Raw genomic sequence first — 23,397 nt, 5'->3', positions numbered from 1 at the left:
GGTGAGGAGTTCTGTCACTCGGGAGAGACTCGAAGTAAAGCCGCTGCTTCTCCGCGTTGAGAGGAGTCGGTTGAGGTGGTTCAGGCATCTCATGAGGATGCCTCCTGGACCCCTCCCAATTTAGGTGTTTCAGGCACGGCCAGCTGGGAGGAAACAAAGGTGTCGACCCAGGACCAGGTGGAGGGATTGTATCTCTTCACTGGCCTGGGAGCGTCTCAGGATCCCCCAGTTGGTAGATGTTGCCCAGAAGAAGGCCATTTGGCGTGGTCTTCTAAAGCTGCTGCCCCTGCGACCTGGCAACGGATAAGCAGATGAGGATGAATGGATAAATGAATGGATGGCATTTTGAGTGAACCTCACTTGCAGTTCCTTCTGTCTCGTCTTCTGTCACCGAGACACTCCAAATTTGAATCTTAAGATGCACAATAAAGGGTGATTTTTCTTTTTTCATTTTTTTTTTTTTTGGAGGGGAGCATTGCATGCTTTGTCAAATAAAAGCATAAACGAAAAGATTGCGAAAGCATCCAATTGCACGTTGAAGAGTTGAAATCATGAAAATTAGCGCCATCCAAGCACATGATTATTTTTAATTAAAGCGCATCCACCCCCCTTGAACATCCGTTTCTTGTCATTTGCTGACCTTGCACATCTCCGATAAATGAGCAGAGCTGTACAGCTGGATTAAACTAATGAGGCGCTGACAGCCGAGGTGTGAAAAGCTAAACTCTGCCTCTGATTCAAGTACGACTTCCTTTTAGCTGTGTTTGGCTGTGAAGGGATTAGCAGCGCCCAGCGAAGGCCTGTTGCCCATGTTGATGGAGAGAGCTGTGACGTTGAATCTCAAGTTACCGTCCACCTTCGAGGAATGAATTGAACTATTAATGAATAATTAATGCGGTGTGTTAATATTGCTGCGCAAAACTCATTATCACCTTGCTGAAATGCATAGGCATAGTGGCAGGTTTAGAGACTGTTGTGGACCTGTGTCATTTCTTGAACCAGAAGTTGCATTGGCTCCTATAGACCCCAGGAGTTTTGGTGCAGCTGAGGCAATATCAGTCTAGTGGTCGTAATCTTTTGGCAGAATTCTGGTGGTATTTCTCTATGGGAAATTGTAAATCTTATAATCCTATTCTCTTCTGCTCATTCCCCGTGGGACCCTTCCCCAGCTACTTGGGGTGAGAGGCAGGCGACACCCTTCAGGTCACCAGTTCATCACACACACACACACTGCTCACAATTCAACTCTGTATGTTTCCGGACCAGTGTCAGGCTCTTTCACTGAAATATACTAAAACAGAATTGTGTGTTTGAGGTTCCCCCCCTCCCTAGTCTGGGACAGGTCTGTAGTTTGATGGACAGGCTGCGGTGGTTGCGCGTGTCAACCAAGTCCCTCGATGCTCCTGCAGCGACTCGACTCTTCCATTTATGACACCAGCCAATCTGCCTCCAGCCGAGATTGTCCCTCAGCTTTTCACAGATTTGTATCCCCATTTTCCCCAAATTCATCTCGCCCCCACAGCCCCCCACCCATCAGTTTCCTTTAAGTCTCACAAGCACACGCAGAGAAGAACACAGGCTTGAAGATGATGCAAAGATACGGAAAGTGGGAGTCAGTAACACCTGCCTCTTAAATCGCTTTTTTTTTTAAATAAAATATTCTATTAAATGACGCCAAGTCACAAGTACTCACGTCACTAGAGGGCGCTGTTCATCTTTAACAAATGCGAGGTGAGAGGAGGCAACTTTTTTTTTCATTTCTCAGGTGTTTTTTTTTTTTTTTTCAACTTGCGCGTCCGGCTTTCGTTTGTAAGCATGCATGTGCGGAGCATTTCCATCTGTGTATGACTGACTTTATTTTTATGTTGCGTATTTGTTATAACACTCCTTTGTATGTCCACTGTCTTCACGGAGTTTGTGTGTGCGCACGCGTGGTTTATCTCTCCTTGTGAGGACCAATTCTTGGCAAAACACCTCCTTGTGAACACATTTGGCTTTGGACATTTTGAAGGGTCCAAAGAAGTTTAAGGATGAAGACTTCATAATAATTAGGATACTGCAATTGGGTTTAAGAGTCATGGTTACGTTTTGGGTGAGATGCAAAGCATAAGCATAATGTCAATGTGTGTTCAAAATACACCCGTGTGCGTGTAATAATTTAGGCTACGTGTGCGTCCGAACTAAAGAGTGAACGTGCATGTTTGCATTTTATGTGTGTGTGTGCGCGCGTCACCACAGTACGGTCGCGCGTGCGGTTCCTCTCGAGTGTGTTTTCTGGTGTGAGTGGGTGTGTTTTTCGTTGTATGAGTGTTTGTTAAAAAGAAGTGTGTTCACCACTCAGAATTATCGTTTCATATTTTCATTCCACGCGTGGTTTGGATTTTAGTGACAGAGAGTTGTTGAAATTATTCAAAACCGATCGATTAAAAACGCATTTCAACAAACGGAAGAATAATTTATTTTTTTAATACACAGTCGTGTTAAAGGGTCTTTTTTTGTTACTTAATAACTGAAATAATTTATAAAGTGAATATTGACACTTGCAGTTTAAATGAAAGTGTTGATAAAATAAAAGAAATTTTAGTCAGAACATTTTTGTTATATATTGTCACATGGGAAACACTCACTCGTAAAAAAATATATAAATACTCTGAATTTTAACGGAATTACTTATTTTAGGATTATTATTTGAAGGAACCGAGGCGCTGGTAAATTGTCAGCTACTTTTCTGGGCAACAAATTTCAATTTCACCAGTCGCATCTCCGATTTTCCAGCAGCTTGGACGGAAGGACGCCGGCGGAGGCCAATTACTGGAAACAAGGTGCACATGTGATAGATTTCCGCGCGTGGCGTGTTTGCTGCAGTGAGAGGTGTGTACTTACTGATATAAAAAATGATTTTAAAACTTGTGAAATTGACCGCGGGAAATTTATAACCAAATCAGAATCGTTTAAAATCAGAAACAAACTTAAAATTATTCTAAAAGCGACTCCCGATGAGTGTCAACGACAGAATGGTGGTTGTAAAATTGGATGAAGGTTGTGTAGGTGCCAGTGCAAGAGGCTCCTCCTCTCGTCCTGCACTGGAAAGCAGCATCTTATAAGAAGCCTGTGCGCATCTAATGTCGATCCAATCGGCTCTGAAGATCCGTCTGTGTGGACCAGGTGTCACTGGGAGGTCGTGTCGCCTCCACGACTGCGCATCAACTGGACTGAACCCCACAGAACCATGCAGTTAGAGAACATCCTCCCAAGTTCCTTACCCAAAACTTTTTACAACCTCTCCACGTCGGACAGCGCCAGCACAAGTCCGAGACCAGCCTCCCAGCTTGACTACCAAGAGGTGGAGCGGGCGGAGTCAGAGTCCAGCGTCGGGGCAAAGAAGTACTTGAGCGGGACCGGGATGCTGGCGGACACGGACGGGGACAGCTTCTCTAAAGCCGGGCCCGATGGGAGGAAAGGCTCCCCGGTGCTCGGTGAGGACGAGCTGACGAGTCGGCGATACATTGATGAACTTGGAGCTGATCGGTATTTCATCACGTCCTCTCAGGCCAGCTCCGACATGGCAAATCCGTGCTCCATCTTCCCGTACGCGGGCCAGACAGGCTCCGTGTACACCGGCTCCAGCAGCTCCAGGTACCCGGCCTCCCTTCACTATGGATCCGTCCTCCCTCCGGCTGGCTTCTCGTCGTCCTCAGTGTGCACCGGCCGGAGTCAGTTCAGCACCGGAGGGTATCAGTTCAGCCAGGGACCGGGCTGTCTGTACCCGTCATATGCCGGGACAGGGACCGGGATCGGCTCCATGTCTCTGCCGGGCGCGGGCGTCGGAGCTCGGGCTCAGGTGTATCTCTGCAACCGGCCTCTGTGGCTCAAGTTCCACCGTCACCAGACTGAGATGATCATCACTAAGCAGGGCAGGTGAGTCCGATTTACCCGCCTAGATCTCTCTTATAAATGTATATTTTTTTACCGTCCAATAAAAAAATCACCGCAAAAAGCAATGAAAAGTTTTATGTTAATTGTTTTTGTTTTATTCTCTATTTTCTCAGGCGGATGTTCCCCTTCCTCAGTTTCAACATCACGGGGCTGAACCTCACGGCCCACTACAACGTCTTTGTGGAAATAGTTCTGGCGGATCCGAACCACTGGCGCTTTCAAGGAGGGAAATGGGTCACCTGCGGCAAAGCGGATAATAACATGCAAGGTGGGTGAAATGTCCGATAGTCCAGCTATTTTATGTCGTTTAAAGTTTGAAGTGGAAAAAATGCTTAGCCTTAAATAAATAGATACGTTTTTTTATTTTTAACAAATTCATGAAACATATAACTGATTGGGTTTGATTTGCTGTTATTTAATTGTAAGCCTTTATTTTTATTTCCCACACCATCCATGTTTTTTGTTAAGACATACTGAAACCGTCTTATATGCTAAATTTCTGCAAAATTTCAAAGGGCATCATTTTCACTTGAAGATAAATATACCCGTTTGTATTGGGCCTCAAATGAATAAATAGAATTATTCAATTGTTCAATAGAATCCAAGTCTATTTATAAAAACTAAATAAATCTTCGTCTTCAACTCCAACGTATTATTATTCATGTAAGTAATTTAACCTTATTTAACCATGTTTTTTTTCTCAATACAACTTTTCTTCTTGTAACAAACAAGCACCAAGTTTTTATCCTTCAACAGTATGAATGCATTCTTATTTGAGAGGTCTAATAAAGTGTTATTTACAGGAAACAAAATGTACGTTCATCCTGAATCCCCAAACACCGGAGCTCACTGGATGAGACAAGAAATCTCTTTTGGCAAGTTGAAGCTCACAAACAACAAAGGAGCAAACAACAACAACACACAGGTTTGGCTTCAATCTCCGCTTTTTAATCACTTTGGCTTTCACTGACAGAGCATTTTTAATTTGTTTTATCATGTGTCACATTTTTGCGGCAGATGATCGTCCTACAGTCCCTTCACAAGTACCAACCACGTCTCCACATCGTTGAGGTGACAGAAGATGGCGTGGAAGACATGAGCAACGAGGCCCGGACCCAAACCTTCACCTTCCCAGAGAACCAGTTTATAGCCGTCACGGCCTACCAGAACACAGATGTAAGCCTTGAATGATCAGAAGCACTGTGGCTGAACTAAACAGGAAAATATTGTACATTCTGAAACTTTTTTAAAAAGCCAGTGGATGAGATATGTCAGCAGTCAGATGCTTGTGTGGTTAACACAGGATATTTTGTTTGTTTCAGATCACACAGCTAAAGATTGATCACAACCCCTTTGCAAAAGGCTTCCGTGATAATTATGACTCGTAAGTGTCTTCTAGGGTGTGATGGGTTTGTCTGTTCGTTGGTCGTCCTTACTGATGTGTGTTTTTTTTCATACAATTACTGCTGTAACTCTATTTAATTTTAAAAGGCTTAAAGAATATTTGACCTCACGTAAGTGGCATCTAGCGAAGACTGGCATTTTCTAAAGTAAACTACAACATCTAACACCGTTTCCTCCTTGACTTATGATCAATTTACAATCTGTTGGTACTTGTTGCAAGTACTCTGGAGAGAGTGGTGCTTTCATTTTTCCAAAACGTGATGATTAAATAATTTCAGAGTAAATGTATTATTTCGGGGGGAACAAAAAAAATGCCCCAAAGAACGAGATGCTTTGTCATGGACATTGCTGTGACTTGATAGCAAGGGAATTTAACTGTTCACTAGCAATGACTCAAAATGGACCTAAGACATCTGTTATATTCCAACAGTCTTATTTATTATATTTTGCATTTTTTTATGAATTTGCTGACAGTCATGTTGATTATTAAATAGGGTGGACAATGTTTATCTAATTGTATTCTGCTTTTCTTTGAATTGAATTCATCTATTTGAATTGACAATTTCTCAAGAAGTCAGGGAAAATCCATGTTCCTGCATTGCTTAATGGGCTTGCAAAATGTTTTCAGATTGTTTAACTTAAGTCAAACAAACAAAACACAAAAGTCACATGGCTGTTTTCTAAATGCTGTTGCCTAAAGTTATCTTTATTGTATGTCTCAAACAGGATGTACACGGCTCCAGAGAGTGACCGGTTGACACCATCTCCCACAGACTCCCCTCGATCCACACAAATCGTTCCCGGCGCCCGCTACGCCATGCAGCCTTTTTTTCAGGACCAGTTTGTCAACAACCTGCCTCAGAACCGCTTCTATGCCAGTGAGCGGACCGTTCCTCAGACCAACAGCCTCCTCTCCCCGCAGAGCGAGGACACCTCTGCAGCTGCTACCGCCCAGCGCTGGTTCGTCCCCCCAGTTCAGCAGCCGGGCACCAACAAACTTGATCTGTCCTACGAGAATGACTATTCCACTAGCAGCCTGCTGTCCTACGGCATCAAGCCCTTATCTCTACAGACGTCCCACGCCCTCAGCTACTATCCAGACTCAGCCTTTGCCTCTATGGCCGCAGGTTGGGGCACCAGAAGCTCCTATCAGCGTAAGATGACCACAGGTCTACCCTGGTCACCGCGCCCAAGTCCTCCAGCGTTCCCTGAGGACCAGCTCGGAGCAACAAAAGACAAAATGCCAGAAGAGAGTGCCCCGCCATCCTGGATTGAGACATCTCAGTCTCTGAAATCAATAGAGTCCACTGACTCGGGCGTCTACTCCATGGTCTGCAAGAGACGCAGGATGTCCCCGGGGGGCTCCAGCACAGAGAACTCTCCGACCATCAAGTGTGAAGACTTGACCTCGGAGGATTACAAGGACAACCCAAAAGGCATGGGCTATTATGCATTCTACACAAGCCCTTAAGACTGTATTTATTAAACTAAATATGACTCTTTTGTTTACTATTGTGATCACCTTTCCTTGATAATGTCTTTTCTCTCTTCTCTCTCAAGGTGCCAAAGCTTAGTGTCCCCCACTCCCCCAAGCAAGCTGCACAAGAACCCCCCCCCTCCCCCACATGCCAACCCCTCACTAACCTGAGCAAAACCATCCCTAGTACTTGTTTTCTTTCCCTACAAAAAAGCATGTTTATTTCATGGATTCATTTTAATCTGTAAATATGTTTTTAAAAATGTGAATTCCCTCCCTCCTCCCCAGCCACCTTGCGTATTTAAGTCATTTTTATTGTACAGTATTTCGTGCACTTTAGACTGTGATGTATCTTGTACAAAAGTGTCCTCATGAAGGTGTAATTAAATGGAAAATAAAGTCGCTTTTCATAAAGCAGCGTTTCTCTCTCTAGTTTTATTTAAATGTGAATGTTTATAAAAACATTTTTTCCCGGTTGCATTTCATTGGGATATCTCAATTATATTCCATTTTATGTAATATCCACAGACATACATGATGGTATAGTTACATAATAACTACATAAATAAGCAAATGCAATATAAGAAATAGTTGACTGGGATCCTAGATGGGCATTGGTGGGTGCATGATGGCCAAATTGTGCATAGTTGGTGATATGTAAAAGAATTCTATCTCTGTTGTGTGGCTGGTGATAATAATGAATCTGTTCTGTGTAGTTCCTATAAAACTCATTCCGTGAAAACAAATGCTGCCTTAAAGAATGAAAAGAACTTGACAAAAGATCATTCCAGGTAATCTCTATTCTCATGCTTATTCCGTACAGAGGGTCACCATGGATCATCCTTCGGGCACACAGTTGGTTGACCCCCTAGACAGACAGCGTCAGGACACACATAGCCAAGACTGCCATGCACTCACACCTCTAATTTTGATTTATGGAAGGCCCTTCCTATGTTTTTGGACTGTGAAAGGAAACCAATGGCAAACTCGTCATAGAAAACACTCAGGTTTAAATAAACAACATATCTCCACTTCGCTTCACAAGTTCACAATAATGAGGCCCAGCTATATTCCTTCATGGATTTTGCCCATATAAGGAAGACCGTCAACTGCCATCTCAGTTTTGTAAGATGCTATTTGGGACAAGTAAAAACATTCTGGAATTATTTTCAACATGTCCTCTGATGATGCCATTATATTGGTAAACATGTAGGTCAAGTGGAACAGCACGCTCACGCCGACTTGTTTTGTCCCTGCTAGTTGGTTTGCATACAAACAAAAGAACCCCTGAACTCTGGTGCACACGCGCGTATTCTTGCCTTCTCTCCAAGTGAACTCGGCTGAGGTTGCAAAATGAAAAGTTCCAAAATCAACTTTATTCTTTAGAGAAAAAGCAGCTTCTCTCATCACCGCCCCCCTCCTTCCCCACCATAAGGACCCTATTTTGAATTGATTTACATAGTCAAATCCTAATTAATTCTGTTGTCAGACTCCTTGACGAAGTGTGGAGTGTAACTCCAATTAACACCTCCTAACAAGGTAGAAGCCTTGATTGTTGAGGCCTCTTGGAAGCGGAAAGAAATGCTCGGGGGGGAGGATTGAGCACAGAGAGGATTTCTTCTGGTGTTTAATTTTTATGAGGAAGAAGATCAGAGAATGCAGACCTCTGCCAAGCAGCTACTTTTCATCCATCCTGTGATAATCCTTCATTTATGTCAAGTGTTTAACTAGATAACATTATCAGATTAGAGACATCAATATTGGTCAAATCCAAATTAAATCAAAGGGGACAGCAGGTGGCAGTAGTGTTCTGGAACTTGCCACACAACCCAGGACCTCCAGCATGGGTAAGACACCAGCGGTTATGTCTTCAGGTTCCTGATTTTAATCACTTTAATCCAGAAATTACCCCAAAAACACATTGAAATCTGTTGAGACATTTTTTTCATTTTGCAAACAAAATGAGATAATAAAACATGCTTATTATGTATGACAAAAATTAAGCCATTATATATTTTTGCTGTGTAATATCCCCGCTGGATGTTTCAATGCATTAATAATAATTTGATGATGATGAAAAATGAATTTAGTTATATTATGTGTTTTCCAGATTTGAATCAGCCCATTGTGAGTTTCTTCTGTTTCTCTGTCTGAATGACATCAAATGTGATATTTTCACTAAGAACAACAAAACATTTTTATGGATTAATTCTTAAACAAGTTGGTTAACTTTTGTTGTTTCTTGATGCTGGTTTATAATATTGAACAACAGGACTACTATGTCAACCAGCAAACACCCAAAAAGAACATATGGATGACGCATGTTAACTTGTTGGCTTCTGTATCCAGGTATATCCATCTTGGATGAAACAGACCACAGACAGACACAAAATCTGTTATACATTACACAAACATCTATGAATTCGAGGCAACAGTTACGATGGTGACTAGGAGTATGACAAGGGGTGATGAAAGATGTTCCCATAATGGAAGCTAGAATCTAGACACCATGAGGTTGAGCTCTCCAACAGTTACCTGAGTGAACGCTATGAAACCTTATCATATTTTGTCTGACCAACACCATGTGGAATGACGGACCAACGATCAATAGCCATGTCAGTCTCTCTAAACCGTCCGAGCATAAGTTAAAGTAATCAATAGACACCTCCGCAGCATGCTTCCACAAATTCAGGTCATGTTCAGATATTGGAGACTGGAATTGGAAACTGAAAATCCGCAGAAAAAAACACCTGACTCTTCTTCCGAATGGAGGTTTGTAAGAGAATAAGTTGAGAAGAACTCAAAAGATGAGGCCAAAACATCTTTGTTACATGTGAGGGCAGTGGCATGTCCTTACCCCAGGCTGAATGGCCATGTTGAGAGTTCATGAAGGAAATGCCATGGAGGTCCCAGAACATCAGCCCAAAAGAGGGCTGACACCCAAACACAGATGTGGGCTTTAGGCCGTTTCCTCACCTTCAATCACACACTATTACTGCTCTCGCTGCCTAAATGCAGCCACAGGCTGACCAGTGTTGGGTTCAACATTTCTTGACACGTCTTTTAGAAGTAACCAAAAGACATGGGAATGCAGACGATACACATCCACTTGGGTGTGTTGATGAAAATCAGCTTGTTTAATTATTATAAGCGAACATATCAGTAGAGTTTTTGTGATTCTGTAATATTATAATAAGAATTTTGTAGTTATTAGACGGTCCAGTGTTTAAATAAATAATAGAATAAATGGGTGGGACATTTTGATGCATTTCTATGCTTGTTATCATGAAAAAGAGTGACAACACGCTTGTAAATGTTTGCATGAGAGAATCCAAAAACATCAACGCCACCCAAGTTATTCAGTGCTACAGTGCCCTATATACAAGCTAACAAAAGCAACTGCTTGTGGCTGGTGAGGACCTGACCTCAGCACAATCCTATATTCCAATGTGTGAATTTTATATACCGTCTGATAGGCAGCAGTAAATGATTCTCGTGTGAAGTCAACTCAAGGGACAGGTGCAGCCAGTGTAATAAAACCTCTTGTTCTTAATCGCATTGTTGTATGTTTAAATTTTTAGGATGATCATTGATTGAACGAATTGTCATAAAAATCACAACTATGGCAAGAGGAGTCAGAAGAACGAGAGAGAGAGAGAAGAACTGCGGGTTGAAGCCATCGTCACGACGCAACTGCCCGCACAAAAGACTCGTCACATAGCTGGCTGAAGGAAAAAACGGGAAAAAAACACTAAACATCAGATCAACAATTTGATTCACATTGCAAAAGTGTCGAAAATCATCAAATACATACAATATTTACTGATAAATGTCCCTTGCAAGACACAGGTGATGGCTGATCTGACTCTAGTCTCTCATCACTGGGAACGTCAATGAGGCTCTATTTATGTTTTCTTGTACCTTTCACATCCAAAATGCTATGAACCAGCGCAATGAAATTGACAGATAAGGACAGTTCAACTTTCCATCTGTAGAATTAGGGAGTAATAATTGCAGACTAACCAAAATGGCAGTGAACTTTGTCGTATCATTTGGCATTGACAGGCTTACACCTTAGGTTTGTTGGTAAAAAAATGGGTTAAGTGTTCCTTTAGTTTTCTGTTATTATATACCAAGATGTGATTAAAAAAAAATCTCTGTTTCAAACAGTTTGTAGGTTTAGGAGTTCTGTGGAGTTGCGTTCTACACTGGCATGACGTTTCAGTTCCACCAACTATCTCATGGATCATCAGCTGTGCAGTGGGAGGGGGGAAAGTCCACAGCCAAGTGTGATGCTCACGGGTTGGCTGGAGTGAGATGCTGGTGTGAGATTGGACTCAAGTTAACAAGGCCATAACCGTTCGAAGGAGGGTGTTGGCAGAGAGCGTGGAGGTGAGAGGAGAGCGAAGTGAGGAAGCAAGGGCCTGCGCCCTCAGACGGCATCTGCAGGGCTCAGGACGGTCCTGAATCACTGGGGCGTGGCTAACGTCTGAGAGAGTATCCTGCAGCCAAGCTGCACTTAAGGGCACATTGATTTCAAACCCCTCTGTTTCCTCTGGAGGACAGTCACAACAGGCTTGCTGCCCCGACCCGGATACCTTCCTCCTCTCTCCTTCGGCCACCGCCATTTCCATATCTTATCCTTCAAAACAATTCCCCATCCCTGCGTCGATTAGTACACCGTGCTGGTCACTGGCCTCTGCAACCTTCTCCTCATGGTCCCACTGGACTTGAAGCAAGATCATAGTCCTAAGAGATGCTTAAGGAAGCCACCCATCTGGAAAAGATCTAACCTGCAAATCAATGCATTGGCACTTTCATGGGGTGCGCAACAGATTAGGGAATGTCTGTGGCCTGCATTTTTCTCCTCACCCCCCCCTCAAAGGACTTTATTAATGGACCAACACGTCTTTCCAAAAAATAAAGGAAGCAATGTGCGAGAGGGTGTAATAAAATAAGACTGACACAACAGCAGGTTTAGTGTCTTTTTTAGCAAACAAGACCGGCTTTGAACAGAGCAACAGCAATGGAAAACAGCTTACTTTTTCCATCCAGGAAAGCTGGATACAATTAAAATTCCTCTTCCTCAGGAAAGGCACCAAAGACAAACCGATTTTCTGTACATGACATGACATTCATTTTAAGTGTACGATGTCAACACGGCAGGCACACTACAATCTCATTTTATCTATTCTGTTTCCTTTTATCTATGAGTCAAAACCTATGGTTTTGAACAACCCTATGAGAGCAACTTCATTTTAGCATGGTTTTTTAAATCTCCAATTTAAAACTTTCTGCATCCACCTATGTAACAGACTGCATGGCATTATGAAAGCCCCGGCACAGGTGGATGCCAGTGTGGTGCATCTTCGGGTTGTCAAACATATGACTCATCTCTCAGTTGTATTATCTGAATCCATGTTTTCAGAAGTACACCCTCTGTCTTTCTGTGCTAATAGGCTCCCGGAATCTTTTAGACTCAGGGTGCAATTAAGAGGTGATAGTTTGTTTTCCCACCTTGCAGATCTATTTCAGAACGGCTCAGTGATTATGCTGAGGTTTTATATACGTGTGAGATATGTAGAAATATCCGTGAATAATCTCGTCAAACTCCATCAGCTACGATGATTGCACAATGACAATGTATGTTACTGGAAAATACACATCAAATGTGCATTGGCATGACTTACATTTTAATAATAGATTAAAGACTCTAAATAAAATTGTGAAACAACACTGATAAAATCCACCACAATGTTGCTTGCAATTGGAGAATGAACTTAATAGTAAAGATGTTATATATTTCATGATCTGATACTCTTATTTTTGAGCGGCGGATAAGTTCACATTTATGTCAACTAGTCATTCACGGTAGAGACAGGAGAGAAATGAGATGTTACAATGCTGCTATCTGCTGGACAAAAATAAGACCGCAAATACGTCTGAGAATATTGGACAACCAGTTCAAAGACCGTTGATTAGCCTTAATGCGGATTGCGCCATCTATTGGAGAGAAATGTCATTGCAAGACTCCCACTGAAAAGTCGAAGGAGGTCTTTATTTACCATTGAATGTTTTATTGAAGATATTTCATGTTTGTCAGATAATCTAATATTAATGTGCATATTTTAAAGTTTACTTTGTGGTGTTTTGTTTATGGGTTTTTGTTAACCCCTTATGGCACACGTATTATTTTTAAATAAAGGTATGTATCTCAACTAGTTTAGTCTGGGCATTACTATTACTATTTCATTTAAATTTCATTACTCCTTGTAATACTGCTTGTTGGTATTGTCTGTTTCATGGATTGGTGTCAGTTCAGAATCAACTCACAGCCTTTTTGCCAAAATGTTGACCAAAACAGTTGACACACACCCAAAAGCAGTAGTTATACATGCTTACATTGCACTTTGCCCCATAACTGAGATGACAACCATTGCACATGTAATTGCCAATTGCTTTGAGCTTTTTGTAAGTGTTTACGTACCTGCCAATAACTGGATCCTATTAAAATAATATAGCCATATTTACTCATATAAATATGTTAATATGATGGCAGTTTTCCTTGAAGAGGTGATCTCAAGCAAGAGCAAGCCATTCACAGGTGTCATGAAACTTAAGGCAACTGAAGAGAGGGACATTTTTTCATGCAGGGAATAAGGCAGGTGACCCACTCCACTAAGGCTCTGTCAGTGCAGGTGTCTGTCAAGCTTCATCAGCCCATCACTATAAAAAGGGGCTGTATTGTGCAACTGTTTTTCTTCAGGAATCGCATTTAACAGTAGCCTCCCTTCAAAATAATAAAAAAAAAATCCATGTCATATGTTTTTGATGTTATTTCAGAGGAAAGTTTACAATAAAGCCACCCTTACAGCTCAAGACAAGACGAAGTAGCCATGGTTAAAAGGTTGCTCCATGCATTTTTTTTATTTCTTTTTTTTTAAAGTTCATTCTTTTCCACTTCAGAGTATGTTATGCAAACACTGTAGATAACTCTAAGAAGCACAATAGAACCCCAATGACAATTATTAAAGTATGATTCATGCTTCAGCTATCCTTATTTCATGCATGCATTTGTTATTATCTTTAATTCAAATTGCAGGTGCAACACCAGACTGTCTCATTAGATATACAGGGCAAACTGTACTGGTCATCTTCCTTTGGACGGTTTTAAAGGTTTCTAGTTGGGACCAAAAGTAAAATGAGAATCAGATGGGCCACACTCTGATCCAGGAACGTCTGAGAGACGAGAGGTTTGCACATCCTTGCACATATAAAAGTAGCATACGCATGTGTGACAGTCGGGAGAAAGAACCGAACACGCTATTTAAGAGGCACTGCATTAAATCACGAAGGGTTTCTTTGGTAAACAAAAAGCCCGCTAGGTGCTTAAGGCAACAAACAAAACGTTAATGACGTTTTCGAATGCTATTGGCTGGTAAAAGAGTATACTCTAATTCTATTGGCTGTCCCTACCTGTCAATCACTTTGGAGGCGTGGACCTTTCCGCGTCGCTGGGGAAAGCACAACCAGCTACAGAAGTGTCAAGCCGGGTCTCAACACCGCACACAGCCGGCGGTGAACAGCGGTGCTGGTGGCCGAAGGAAAGGGCACCAAGTTAAATGGAGGAGTCTTCGGAACAGATGCGACCCCTGTTAAGATCTGTGAGTACCGTAAACAACACGACAGACCCGCTGGTTTGTCTTCCTCGCGATGGCCAAGCCGCTGCTGGAACCAGAGGATGGATGCTCGGGAGTCAGAGTCGGAGGGGCACCATCCGGCGGACGCTATTGTTAGCCGGCTTTCTTCTTCTGACACGTGGCAGCAGTTCAAATAACCCCAAACATTCGCGTTTGGGTCGTCAGATCCACCGAACTTCTCGTGTTTGCTGTGGAAGGCGCTTTGCCGGTGGTTTTGTGGCTGTTAACGTGCGGCGTGTTTTGAACCCGATACTTGCAAGCTAAAGTAATTAGCCGGGTTCGAGTTGGCTAATGTGACTTCCGTTATTTAGTCAGAATTATTAGACTGGGGCTTTGCCTCATTGTACATGTTACTCGTTGTGTACGTATTAAGTTCGGTTACTTTTCTCTAGTGCTAAAATGATACATTTTGTATCTAAGAACCATTTACATTATGTACATGATTATTACACAAATAAATGAAGTAACTATACAGAGCTATAACTTCATTCATTCGGCATTCTGTGCACATGTATTTAGGTGTGGGCAGTTCATCTTAACTTTGTGAGAAGTTAATTGAACATGTACTTTTAAGTGCTGTATTTGATTGACGTATTACATGATCATTACAGAATCTTTCTAAAGCACCTCAAAATATAATCCATGCTAACCAAAATGCTCTAATATACAGAAGTTAACATAGTGCTTCTTTGTCTTCAGCTGATACCTTTGAACATGTATATATACTGTATATATAGCAAACCTTAATGATATCACATACTATGATGATCAATACTCATACGAGGTGATAGTGAGTGTAGTTTGTTCCTATATCTTTGAAATGATCTCATTTTAAATGTCACATTTTCTCTTGTCTGCTACTGTACTCCAGTCAGAGCTAGTCACCTGATAAGATCTGCTTGAACACAAAAATAAAAAGCAAATTTGCGGGTCAAAATACCCAAAATAGCCTGGCGACCACGGGTGACGCTTCTTTCATAAATACTGCATCTAATTTGGTTGGAAACTATTTGAGTAAACAAACTAAATTTTAAATTTAAAAAGTTCATTCTTTTCCACTCCAGAGTATGTTATGCAAACACTGTAGATAACTCTAAGAAGCATAGTAGAACCCCAATGACAATTATTAAAGTGTGATTCATGCTTCAGCTATCCTTATTTCATGCATGCATTTGTTATTATCTTTGATTCAAATTGCAGGTGCAACACCAGACTGTCTCATCAGATATATAGGGCAACATAGTACTTCTTTGTCTTCAGCTGATACCTTTGAAAACGTTTATATATTGTATATATATCGAATCTACTCTGAGCTAGTCACCTGATAAGATCTGCTTGAACACAAAAATAAAAAGCAAATTTGCGGGTCAAAATGCCCAAAATAGCCTGGCGACCACGGGTGACACTTCTTTCATAAATACTGCGTCTAATTTGGTTGGAAACTCTTTGAGTAAACAAACTAAGAGCAGCAGCACTGAATTCAAACGAAAACATGACTGTTGTTTACATACTTTATTTTCATTATCCGATCAGAGTGAACAGTTCTCAGTTGCGTTGCTAAGTTTAAAAATCCCCCTCAGTCACTCTGACTTCAATGCTGGTGTTAGGTTGCCCACTACTATGTTTGTATGTGTCTGGATGATTCCATATGGGTGCATGTATCGACACGTGCTTGCTGCTGAGGAAGTTTGGCTCCACGTGGAGTTATAGCTGGATGCTTGTTTGGCTGACAACTGCAATCTTAGCCGAATGAGATCTCTGTTTATGCATATATGCTCATCATTCGACTTGTATTATTAACTTCCCAAGCTGTGGCTGAGGACAAACTAAGAGGGTATACAGTGAGTTTTCCAGTGATTTATTTCCCTGTTGTCAGAGTTTCCTGAAGATGTGTTTGGTATAATCCTTAAGAAGGCCATGCTTCAGATTATATTATATACATATATTACCATGTGTTCATATGGGTATTAGCTACATATTAGCCTGTAATTAATCATTCTAAAGTGCAGATAGCCGGACTGTATTTTACCCTGCAGTTGTCACCGAAAGTTTGCGCTAAACAACACCGTTATGAGTGAGTAAGCTAGTACTTAGTAAGTTAGAAATCTGCCCAAACCCAGATACATGGGCACAAGACACAAGGATTTACAGTGGAACCTCGGTTTTCGACCACAATCCGTTCCAGAAGGCGGTTCGAAAAGTTATTTGTTCGAAATGTGAATCGATTTTTCCCATTACAATTCATGGAAAAAGAAGTAATGCGTTCCAAGCCTTAAAATAGGCTTTTGTAGGAGTGAATGTAGAGTGTCTGCTGCAGGTGCGCTGTTCATCTATGTGTGTGGCCGCTGCATGTGGGAGTGGTTGCCGAGTGAGTGACGTCTCTCCAGAAGTGAAGAGGTGCCCGATGTGTGTCCAGCTCTGAATGTGTGGTTCTGTGCAGTTTGGCTGTGACAAAGTCATAAACCGAGTAACGCTCGCCTCATCCCTGTACGAGCTCCAGCCCACAACAGGACAGCAAACACTGGAGTGTGCGCTCCAGCCTCGGAGGTGTGGAGAGCGAGCACCTCCCCTGTGACACTCTACCACGGTCCAGTGCGGAGACAGGGAAGGTTTTACACCTCAATATGAAGAAAGAACAGTCAGTAAATGTAGCTAACGGGACACATCTGCATACAGAGGCTGCGTTATACACAATAACAAAGCGCGTCGTGGGTCAGCTGATCGGTCCGCGCACATTATGTTTTTTCCGGCTTTTATGGGGGCCATTTGAGTTCTGGATTTTCGTTCGAAATCAGAAGCAAAAAAATCTCGAATTTTTTGTTTGAACTCTGATTTCTTCAAAGTCTGGGACGTTCGAAAAACCGAGGTTCCACTGTATTGTTTCGTAATCAATAATAAAAAAAACCCTCTCCTTGCTCAGAACTCAGGCTGCTTGTTGAAGCTGATAAGATGTGTTTCAAGCCTAATGTTTAATTTGCTCCACAAGCACAACACTTATCTTGATCCAATATAAGTTCCCTAATCACCTTCAGAGCAGCCATTGTTTTTAATGCTTAATAGCACAAGGCTGCGTTGAGGCTGCTCTCACATATTGGTTGCGGCGCATACATCAGCTCAGCCATTTATCTGGATTAATGATTTATAAACAATAAAACTAATCAGAAGGTTTGTGGTTTTGGAAACATTACTTTTATCTTCCTTTATTTTTTTCCAGAATATCACGGTAGCAACAAAAACTACTGTAAATATATTTATTTGTTTATTATATTGTTTAACAACTGGTTCGGTATGGTCATGCTAGCGCAACGCACTTTTGAGGATGATAGTATTGTGAAAATCCGGCAAAACAACTGGCTTCATTGAAATTGCTGTTTGCTAAATTAGCTATTAAAGCACATAACCCTCTTATATCATCTTGATTCGTTACTTCCAGAGATTGCAGGATTTGAAATTGTGGTGGCACCATTTTATGGCTGATACCGACTTCAGATTTTTTTAAAAGTCCCAACATGCCGATACTGATTTTTGCCACTATGTTCTCCTCACACATCACACACATCACAGTCAAAAGTCACTTTTTAAAATTTTATTATGATTATTATTATTATCAAACAACTGCCATTGTGGCTGGCTGCAGGTGTCATGTGTACATCGTGATACAAAATTTCAAAGAGTAATAACATATCTCATCATGTATATATATATATATATATATATATATATATATATATATATATATATATATATATATATATATATATATATATATATACATATATGTGTGTATATATATATATATATATAAATAGCATCTTATTTTTATAAAAACATAAATAATTTGAAAAAATGGCATATATTTGTCATTTTACTGACTGATCACAATGCTTCTAATCATTATAGTAGAAGTATATATGCACGTTGTGCTTGAAATAATGGGTGCGCTCGCCCTCTTTCTTTCAATGAGATTCATTAATCTGTTATTAGTGGTAATGTCTGGTCATTCACGAATAATAATTACATTGGATATAGTGTTCATCTGTCTGAATTAGTGCGCCGCCTCGAGTGTATGGCCATTTTGCTTCAGATTTATTGATTGCTAAGAGGTCACACGGTGGGGTAGCGGTTCGCGCTACCACAGCAAGATTGCTGTATCTTCGCTTCCAGCTTGGGGCGACCTCTGTCCTTTCGATGTTCGCCCCGTGCTTGCATGGGTTTGCTACAATCTCTCACAGAGAGTACTCTAGTAAATTGTCCGTAGGCGTGACTGTGTGCCCTGTGATTGTCTGGTGACCTGTTCCCCACCTTTACCCCAAAGTAGCTGGGAAACTGTAGGCTCCAGCACCATGCGACCCCCATAATGGAACAAGCTGCAGATGAATGAATGATTGCTAAGAGGAAACACAGACCAGACTCTAGCTCTACTTGGTTCCAGCCCACATTCATAAGAAGAGCTGTGAGGGTTTTGTCAATAGTCCATCCATTTAAATGTAATGAACAACTCTTCAATATTTTTGGCTCATGACAGCTGTGACTTTTCTGCTAAATTCTGCATAATATTCTAAAAGTGAGGATCAATCCATTCATCCTAGTTTATGTACATTATTCTAGTGTGAATCCTGATTCTGCTCTGCTCTGTCCTTTGGAATTGGGTGCTAAGAATGACAGGACAATTGTGATCATCTGCATACATTCTTATCTGGCTATAGCCCTTACATGCTTTTTAATGAGAAACAGATGGTAATTATTGTCTTATTAATCCAAGCCATTGAACTGTGATATAACGTATCTTAAATTGGTGAAAAAATATCACATGAATTGATGAAGAAATTTCGATTTTGAATTCATGCCAATGGCATCTCTTGGGGTATACATTTAGAGATGTCCATTTACAAATATGAAATGGACAAGGCAGAGGCGCCCTCATGTCTCTTGTCATAGTGCCATGTCTGATCCGATAGTCAGCTAAAACCCATCTTTAGAAGTGGAATCATCCATTACCAGATCACGGTGGTAAAATGATTATTTTCATGCCCTTACCACACATGACGATAGTTGTCGTTAAAAGGGGACTCTATGAGCTCTGGGTGGATACTGGAAGTGCCAAAGATTAAGGTAAGGGGCATCTGGATTGTGATGAAAGCCCTGTGATTTAGCCTTTTCAATCGATGCCAAGCCAAAGAATGCAATCTGAGGATTGCCTAACCAGCACGTGTTCTTGTTTCTATTTTATCAGTGCTGGGGATGGGTTTTCATTTGTGACCTGAATAGCTCAGCGGGTGAGCATTTGGATGTCCTCCAAATGTGTGTGTCCTCTGCGAGTGTTTTCAAGCACTTGACTGGGCAAATAAAAAATTCATGTAGGCATTGAGGGATTGGCTGCCGAGCAAAGAGCGGGCTGTCAGGCTGGAGCTGAACACGATGTGTTCTGTGGCATCGCGCTCTCTCTCCCTCTCCGTATAAAAAGATGAGGTGAGGAAGAGGCAGCAGCCAATGCGGCAGCCTCTCTGTTAGCGCTTAGCATTCTGTAAGGGGCAACTTGCAGACAGAAGCCTGCTATTATCCTCATCCTGCTTTTAGGTTTAAATGGACAAGACTAGCAAAGAGGAGCATGCGCTGACGGTAGGTTTGTTTCTTGTGTGTAGCTGTGCTCGGCTGAAACCCTAGTGTGCTGTGTTTTTGCATCTATCTGCCCCTGTAATGCAGATTGAGCTAGAAATAGATAGCGTTTGAGGATGTTTGGGGATCAGGTGCGAGAGCGGCAGTGCACTTAGAGCATGTCGCCTTTGAATGTGATTATTTCATCCTAATGCTTCAGGCATCTGAAAAATATATCCACCAACAGGGACAGATATGGCTGCTTTGAGCAATGGGACAAGAAGGAGGAACAGAGAATGTCAGGGAGAGACGTGTGACAAATGTAGCAGCAGAATACAAAGAGGGTACCTGCTGGTAACAGAGGATGTTTGTTGACTTTATTGAATTTAAATGGGCTGCTTTTGTTGAATTGATAAGCCATTATATCCGTGGAGCCAAAAGCTTCCTAAAATAGATGGGACTGCAATTTATGGGTTTTCATCCTTGTCTTTTTGTGAAAAAATGAGAGCTTAGTTTATTGTCGGAATTTTCTTATGATGTGGCTATCATACATGTGTCCTGTGTTTGAGACTTCTTGTGGCTGTCCTGTCTGCTCTGACACACATGCTGGACTTCATTGCGGTGTCAAAATTTTACTGTAAAATTGTAATTGTAAAGTACTGTTTTTTTCAATAATTATTCAATGCTCTTTGCACTGATACTTGTGGCGAGTTATCTTGCTATTTAATAGTTGTGAACCTAATTTAATTTTATTTCTTTAGTTGTACAGCATATCGTTATGACAACTTTCAGAGTTGAAGTTGACATAACAAAACTTACCTGGTCTTATTTAAAAAAAAGGCATTTTACATTACTACATGTGATGGGACTATTCCAATCCAGTATCATTATCTTGCATCGATAGCAACGTTTTTGACTGATTGGAAATTGCCGACCCATTTCTGATCCATGGGCCGAGTCTGAGCGTCACGTTGTCAGTTGAAATTTCTTCCCAGTCAGCTGCTCTGCAAGCTCACTGCAAACTGTGGAATGGATTTCCTGATTATTGGTGCGTCTCATTGAGACACTCCCGACCAGGAAATCCATTTCACAGTTTACTGCCATTCAGCAGCATGCAAGCATTTAGCAGAACCGGGAGCTAAAACTGGCCTTTCAGACGTGTCCTTGGCATGGAATTGCTTGAGTCCTGGGGTGTGCAGTATTATGTTACATGTGAGTCAGGTGGAACCCTAAGTGTGAACAGGGATCAAGGTGTTCCCAGGCGATGTCCTTGTATGTCTTCTCAGCTGGCTATGCACAATGCACCCGCAACGAAGCACATCTCACGGAAGCCATCATCAGCCCGCACTAGGGTGGTGAGCCGAACCTATTTACGGCCATCGGCTTGACCACCTTAGTTCTCTGTCATTTCATAACACTACGAGCCATCGTCACCACATTTACTGATGACGGGCCTCCACCATGGCTGTATCCGAATGTGGCGTTTCATCGCCAGAAGTATATGCTCGAGTGTTATCATGTTTATTTTTTCCCCCCAAAAAAATGTGGAAACAAGCAGTGTGTAATATGGAACGCCGCAATTTATCCATGAGGCTCTCACAACAAGTTGAACAAAGTGAGACAGAATACGATCAAGATTTTAGTCAGTGAAGTACAGATCCAGACGTAAAAAATGTTCAGTGAAGAGTCTGGTAATCCTCAGCAACTTCAGAACAAATCAGCGTCTTCCCTCCTTGATGTTGACAGCACAGCGACAGTTCATTATTCATTTCAGTAAATCTGTCTGTCAATAAAATCAGGTCTATCAGTCTAACAAAGGCAAAAACATGTGACACTCATAGCAAGACTGCTGTGCTACGCTCCTCCCCAGCACCAGGCTCCTGCAGCTGCGGGTGCACAGCTCAGTGTTCCGGGAGTTGTTTTGTCCGCAAAGTTGTTTTTGAACAATGTTGTCCGCCTAGACAGCTATCAGAACCCTTTACTGATTCGCATTTGTTGTGTTGTTGTTCGTTGAATCTAGCACCAAGTCACCTGAGGCGAGAAGCTCACCCTGAGTATAGAGCTTTCCAGGACAAGGTGCAGCTCTCCAGACAAGATCATGTCCGTGGGCAAAATCCTGGTCGCTTGTGTTCACACCTCGTACTTTTGAGTCGAATGAGTCCGCAGTGTGAAAAGCCCCAGAGTTATATTGCACTAGCTGCATAGCCACCATAATCTATTCCTATGAAAATCCATTCCTAGTTGTGATGTTTATTATTATGTACAAAATGTGGCCCTTACAATATTTGACCATGTCAGTCAGTGTAAAATAACATTTAAGAATATGTGAAATTCTATATTTTATTATAAGTCACGCCTGAGTAGGGCTGGAAAATTAGTCAAATTTTTATCATGATTATGATTTGAAGACATGATAATCGTCATGAAATGTTTATTTAGCCCAACTATCGTCTCCCCAGCTTCTCTCATTCTGTCCCGAACTACCCAAACTACGCCTGCATGATAAGGGGGAAAATATGAATCACATTTTTTTTTAGCTAAAAATTGATATCATGATTTTTTTTCTCATGAAATATGAAGTGTATTGCACACAAACCATGACAAAACAACGTTGCAGCACCAAACATATGACGTTTGAGGTACTGATAAAGATGTGTGTTACCTTGCCATATTGCGACGAGTGAAAAACGCGTTTTGCAAATCACTTGAGACTGACACCCATCATCCGGTTTGAATCCAAAATAGAGCCACACAACCCTAAGCAGCAAGTCTTTTTTTCCAGAACAAGTTTTTTTTTAGGCTGATTGGTGGATTCTCATAACTAGTTCCCGGTTTGTCATCCATATTCCTTCCGTTTCTATCCTGTCGCAGAGCTATCCAGTCACTACCACGTTCGAAAATGGAATCAGAAACAAGGGTGAATCGAATTTTTTTTTTTGATTTATCGTGCAGGCCTAACCCAAACGCTGCACCGCTTCTCGTCCCTGTGAAATTTGACAGGTGGGAAGCTGCTCTGGGAGGCACAGTGAGCCCTCTACACAGAGGGAGCCCCTCAGCGTGAAGCTCTGCCTGTCAGTGAGGGAGCCCGAGCCTCTGTTTACACAGCATGATTATGATTTTTGCCATAATCGTCCAGCCCTACACCTGAGTATAAGACCCGCCTCTGCTCACAGCTGCTGTTGGGAACGCCTCCGCTCAATGGAGTGGAATCTCACTCCCAAATCAATAAAGAACTCGCTTGTGCTTAATGTTGGTTAAATGACTGAGCCATGGCTCAGTTCTGTC

At 41.8% G+C, this 23,397-nt stretch overlaps 2 protein-coding genes across 17 annotated transcripts in view; both read left to right on the top strand.

Moving 5' to 3' along the window:
* The first annotated feature begins 3,172 nt into the window (after positions 1-3,172).
* eomesa (eomesodermin homolog a) lies at positions 3,173-7,109 on the top strand. Its single transcript, XM_053861321.1, has 6 exons — positions 3,173-3,918; positions 4,050-4,204; positions 4,740-4,861; positions 4,954-5,112; positions 5,259-5,320; positions 6,067-7,109. The coding sequence occupies exons 1-6, from the start codon at positions 3,230-3,232 to the stop codon at positions 6,809-6,811; spliced, it is 1,932 nt and encodes a 643-aa protein (XP_053717296.1). The 5' UTR covers positions 3,173-3,229; the 3' UTR covers positions 6,812-7,109.
* A 7,222-nt stretch (positions 7,110-14,331) lies between these two features.
* LOC128756733 (sodium bicarbonate cotransporter 3-like) overlaps positions 14,332-23,397 on the top strand; it is a 36,923-nt gene continuing 27,857 nt past the window's right edge. For 14 of the 16 annotated variants that reach the window (XM_053861316.1, XM_053861311.1, XM_053861313.1 and 11 more), the window contains exon 1: positions 14,332-14,481. In XM_053861316.1, coding sequence (XP_053717291.1) covers positions 14,440-14,481 — 42 coding nt within the window. In that variant the 5' untranslated portion in view covers positions 14,332-14,439. Of the gene's footprint in view, positions 14,482-19,981; positions 20,137-23,397 lie in introns of those variants that run through there. The other 2 variants (XM_053861307.1, XM_053861305.1) reach the window with 1 other exon arrangement.

Source organism: Synchiropus splendidus, chromosome 4 (genome assembly GCF_027744825.2).
Source record: "Synchiropus splendidus isolate RoL2022-P1 chromosome 4, RoL_Sspl_1.0, whole genome shotgun sequence".
Lineage (NCBI taxonomy): Eukaryota > Metazoa > Chordata > Actinopteri > Syngnathiformes > Callionymidae > Synchiropus > Synchiropus splendidus.
This window is presented reverse-complemented; position numbering and strand designations above follow the sequence as displayed.

Excerpts from the sequence above, each read along its gene's own strand:
- eomesa (XM_053861321.1), top strand. The coding sequence starts at position 3,230 with ATGCAGTTAGAGAACATCCTCCCAAGTTCCTTACCCAAAACTTTTTAC. Across the intron at positions 4,205-4,739 it reads AGCGGATAATAACATGCAAG|GAAACAAAATGTACGTTCAT; the intron begins GTGGGTGAAATG and ends TGTTATTTACAG. Across the intron at positions 5,113-5,258 it reads CGGCCTACCAGAACACAGAT|ATCACACAGCTAAAGATTGA; the intron begins GTAAGCCTTGAA and ends TGTTTGTTTCAG.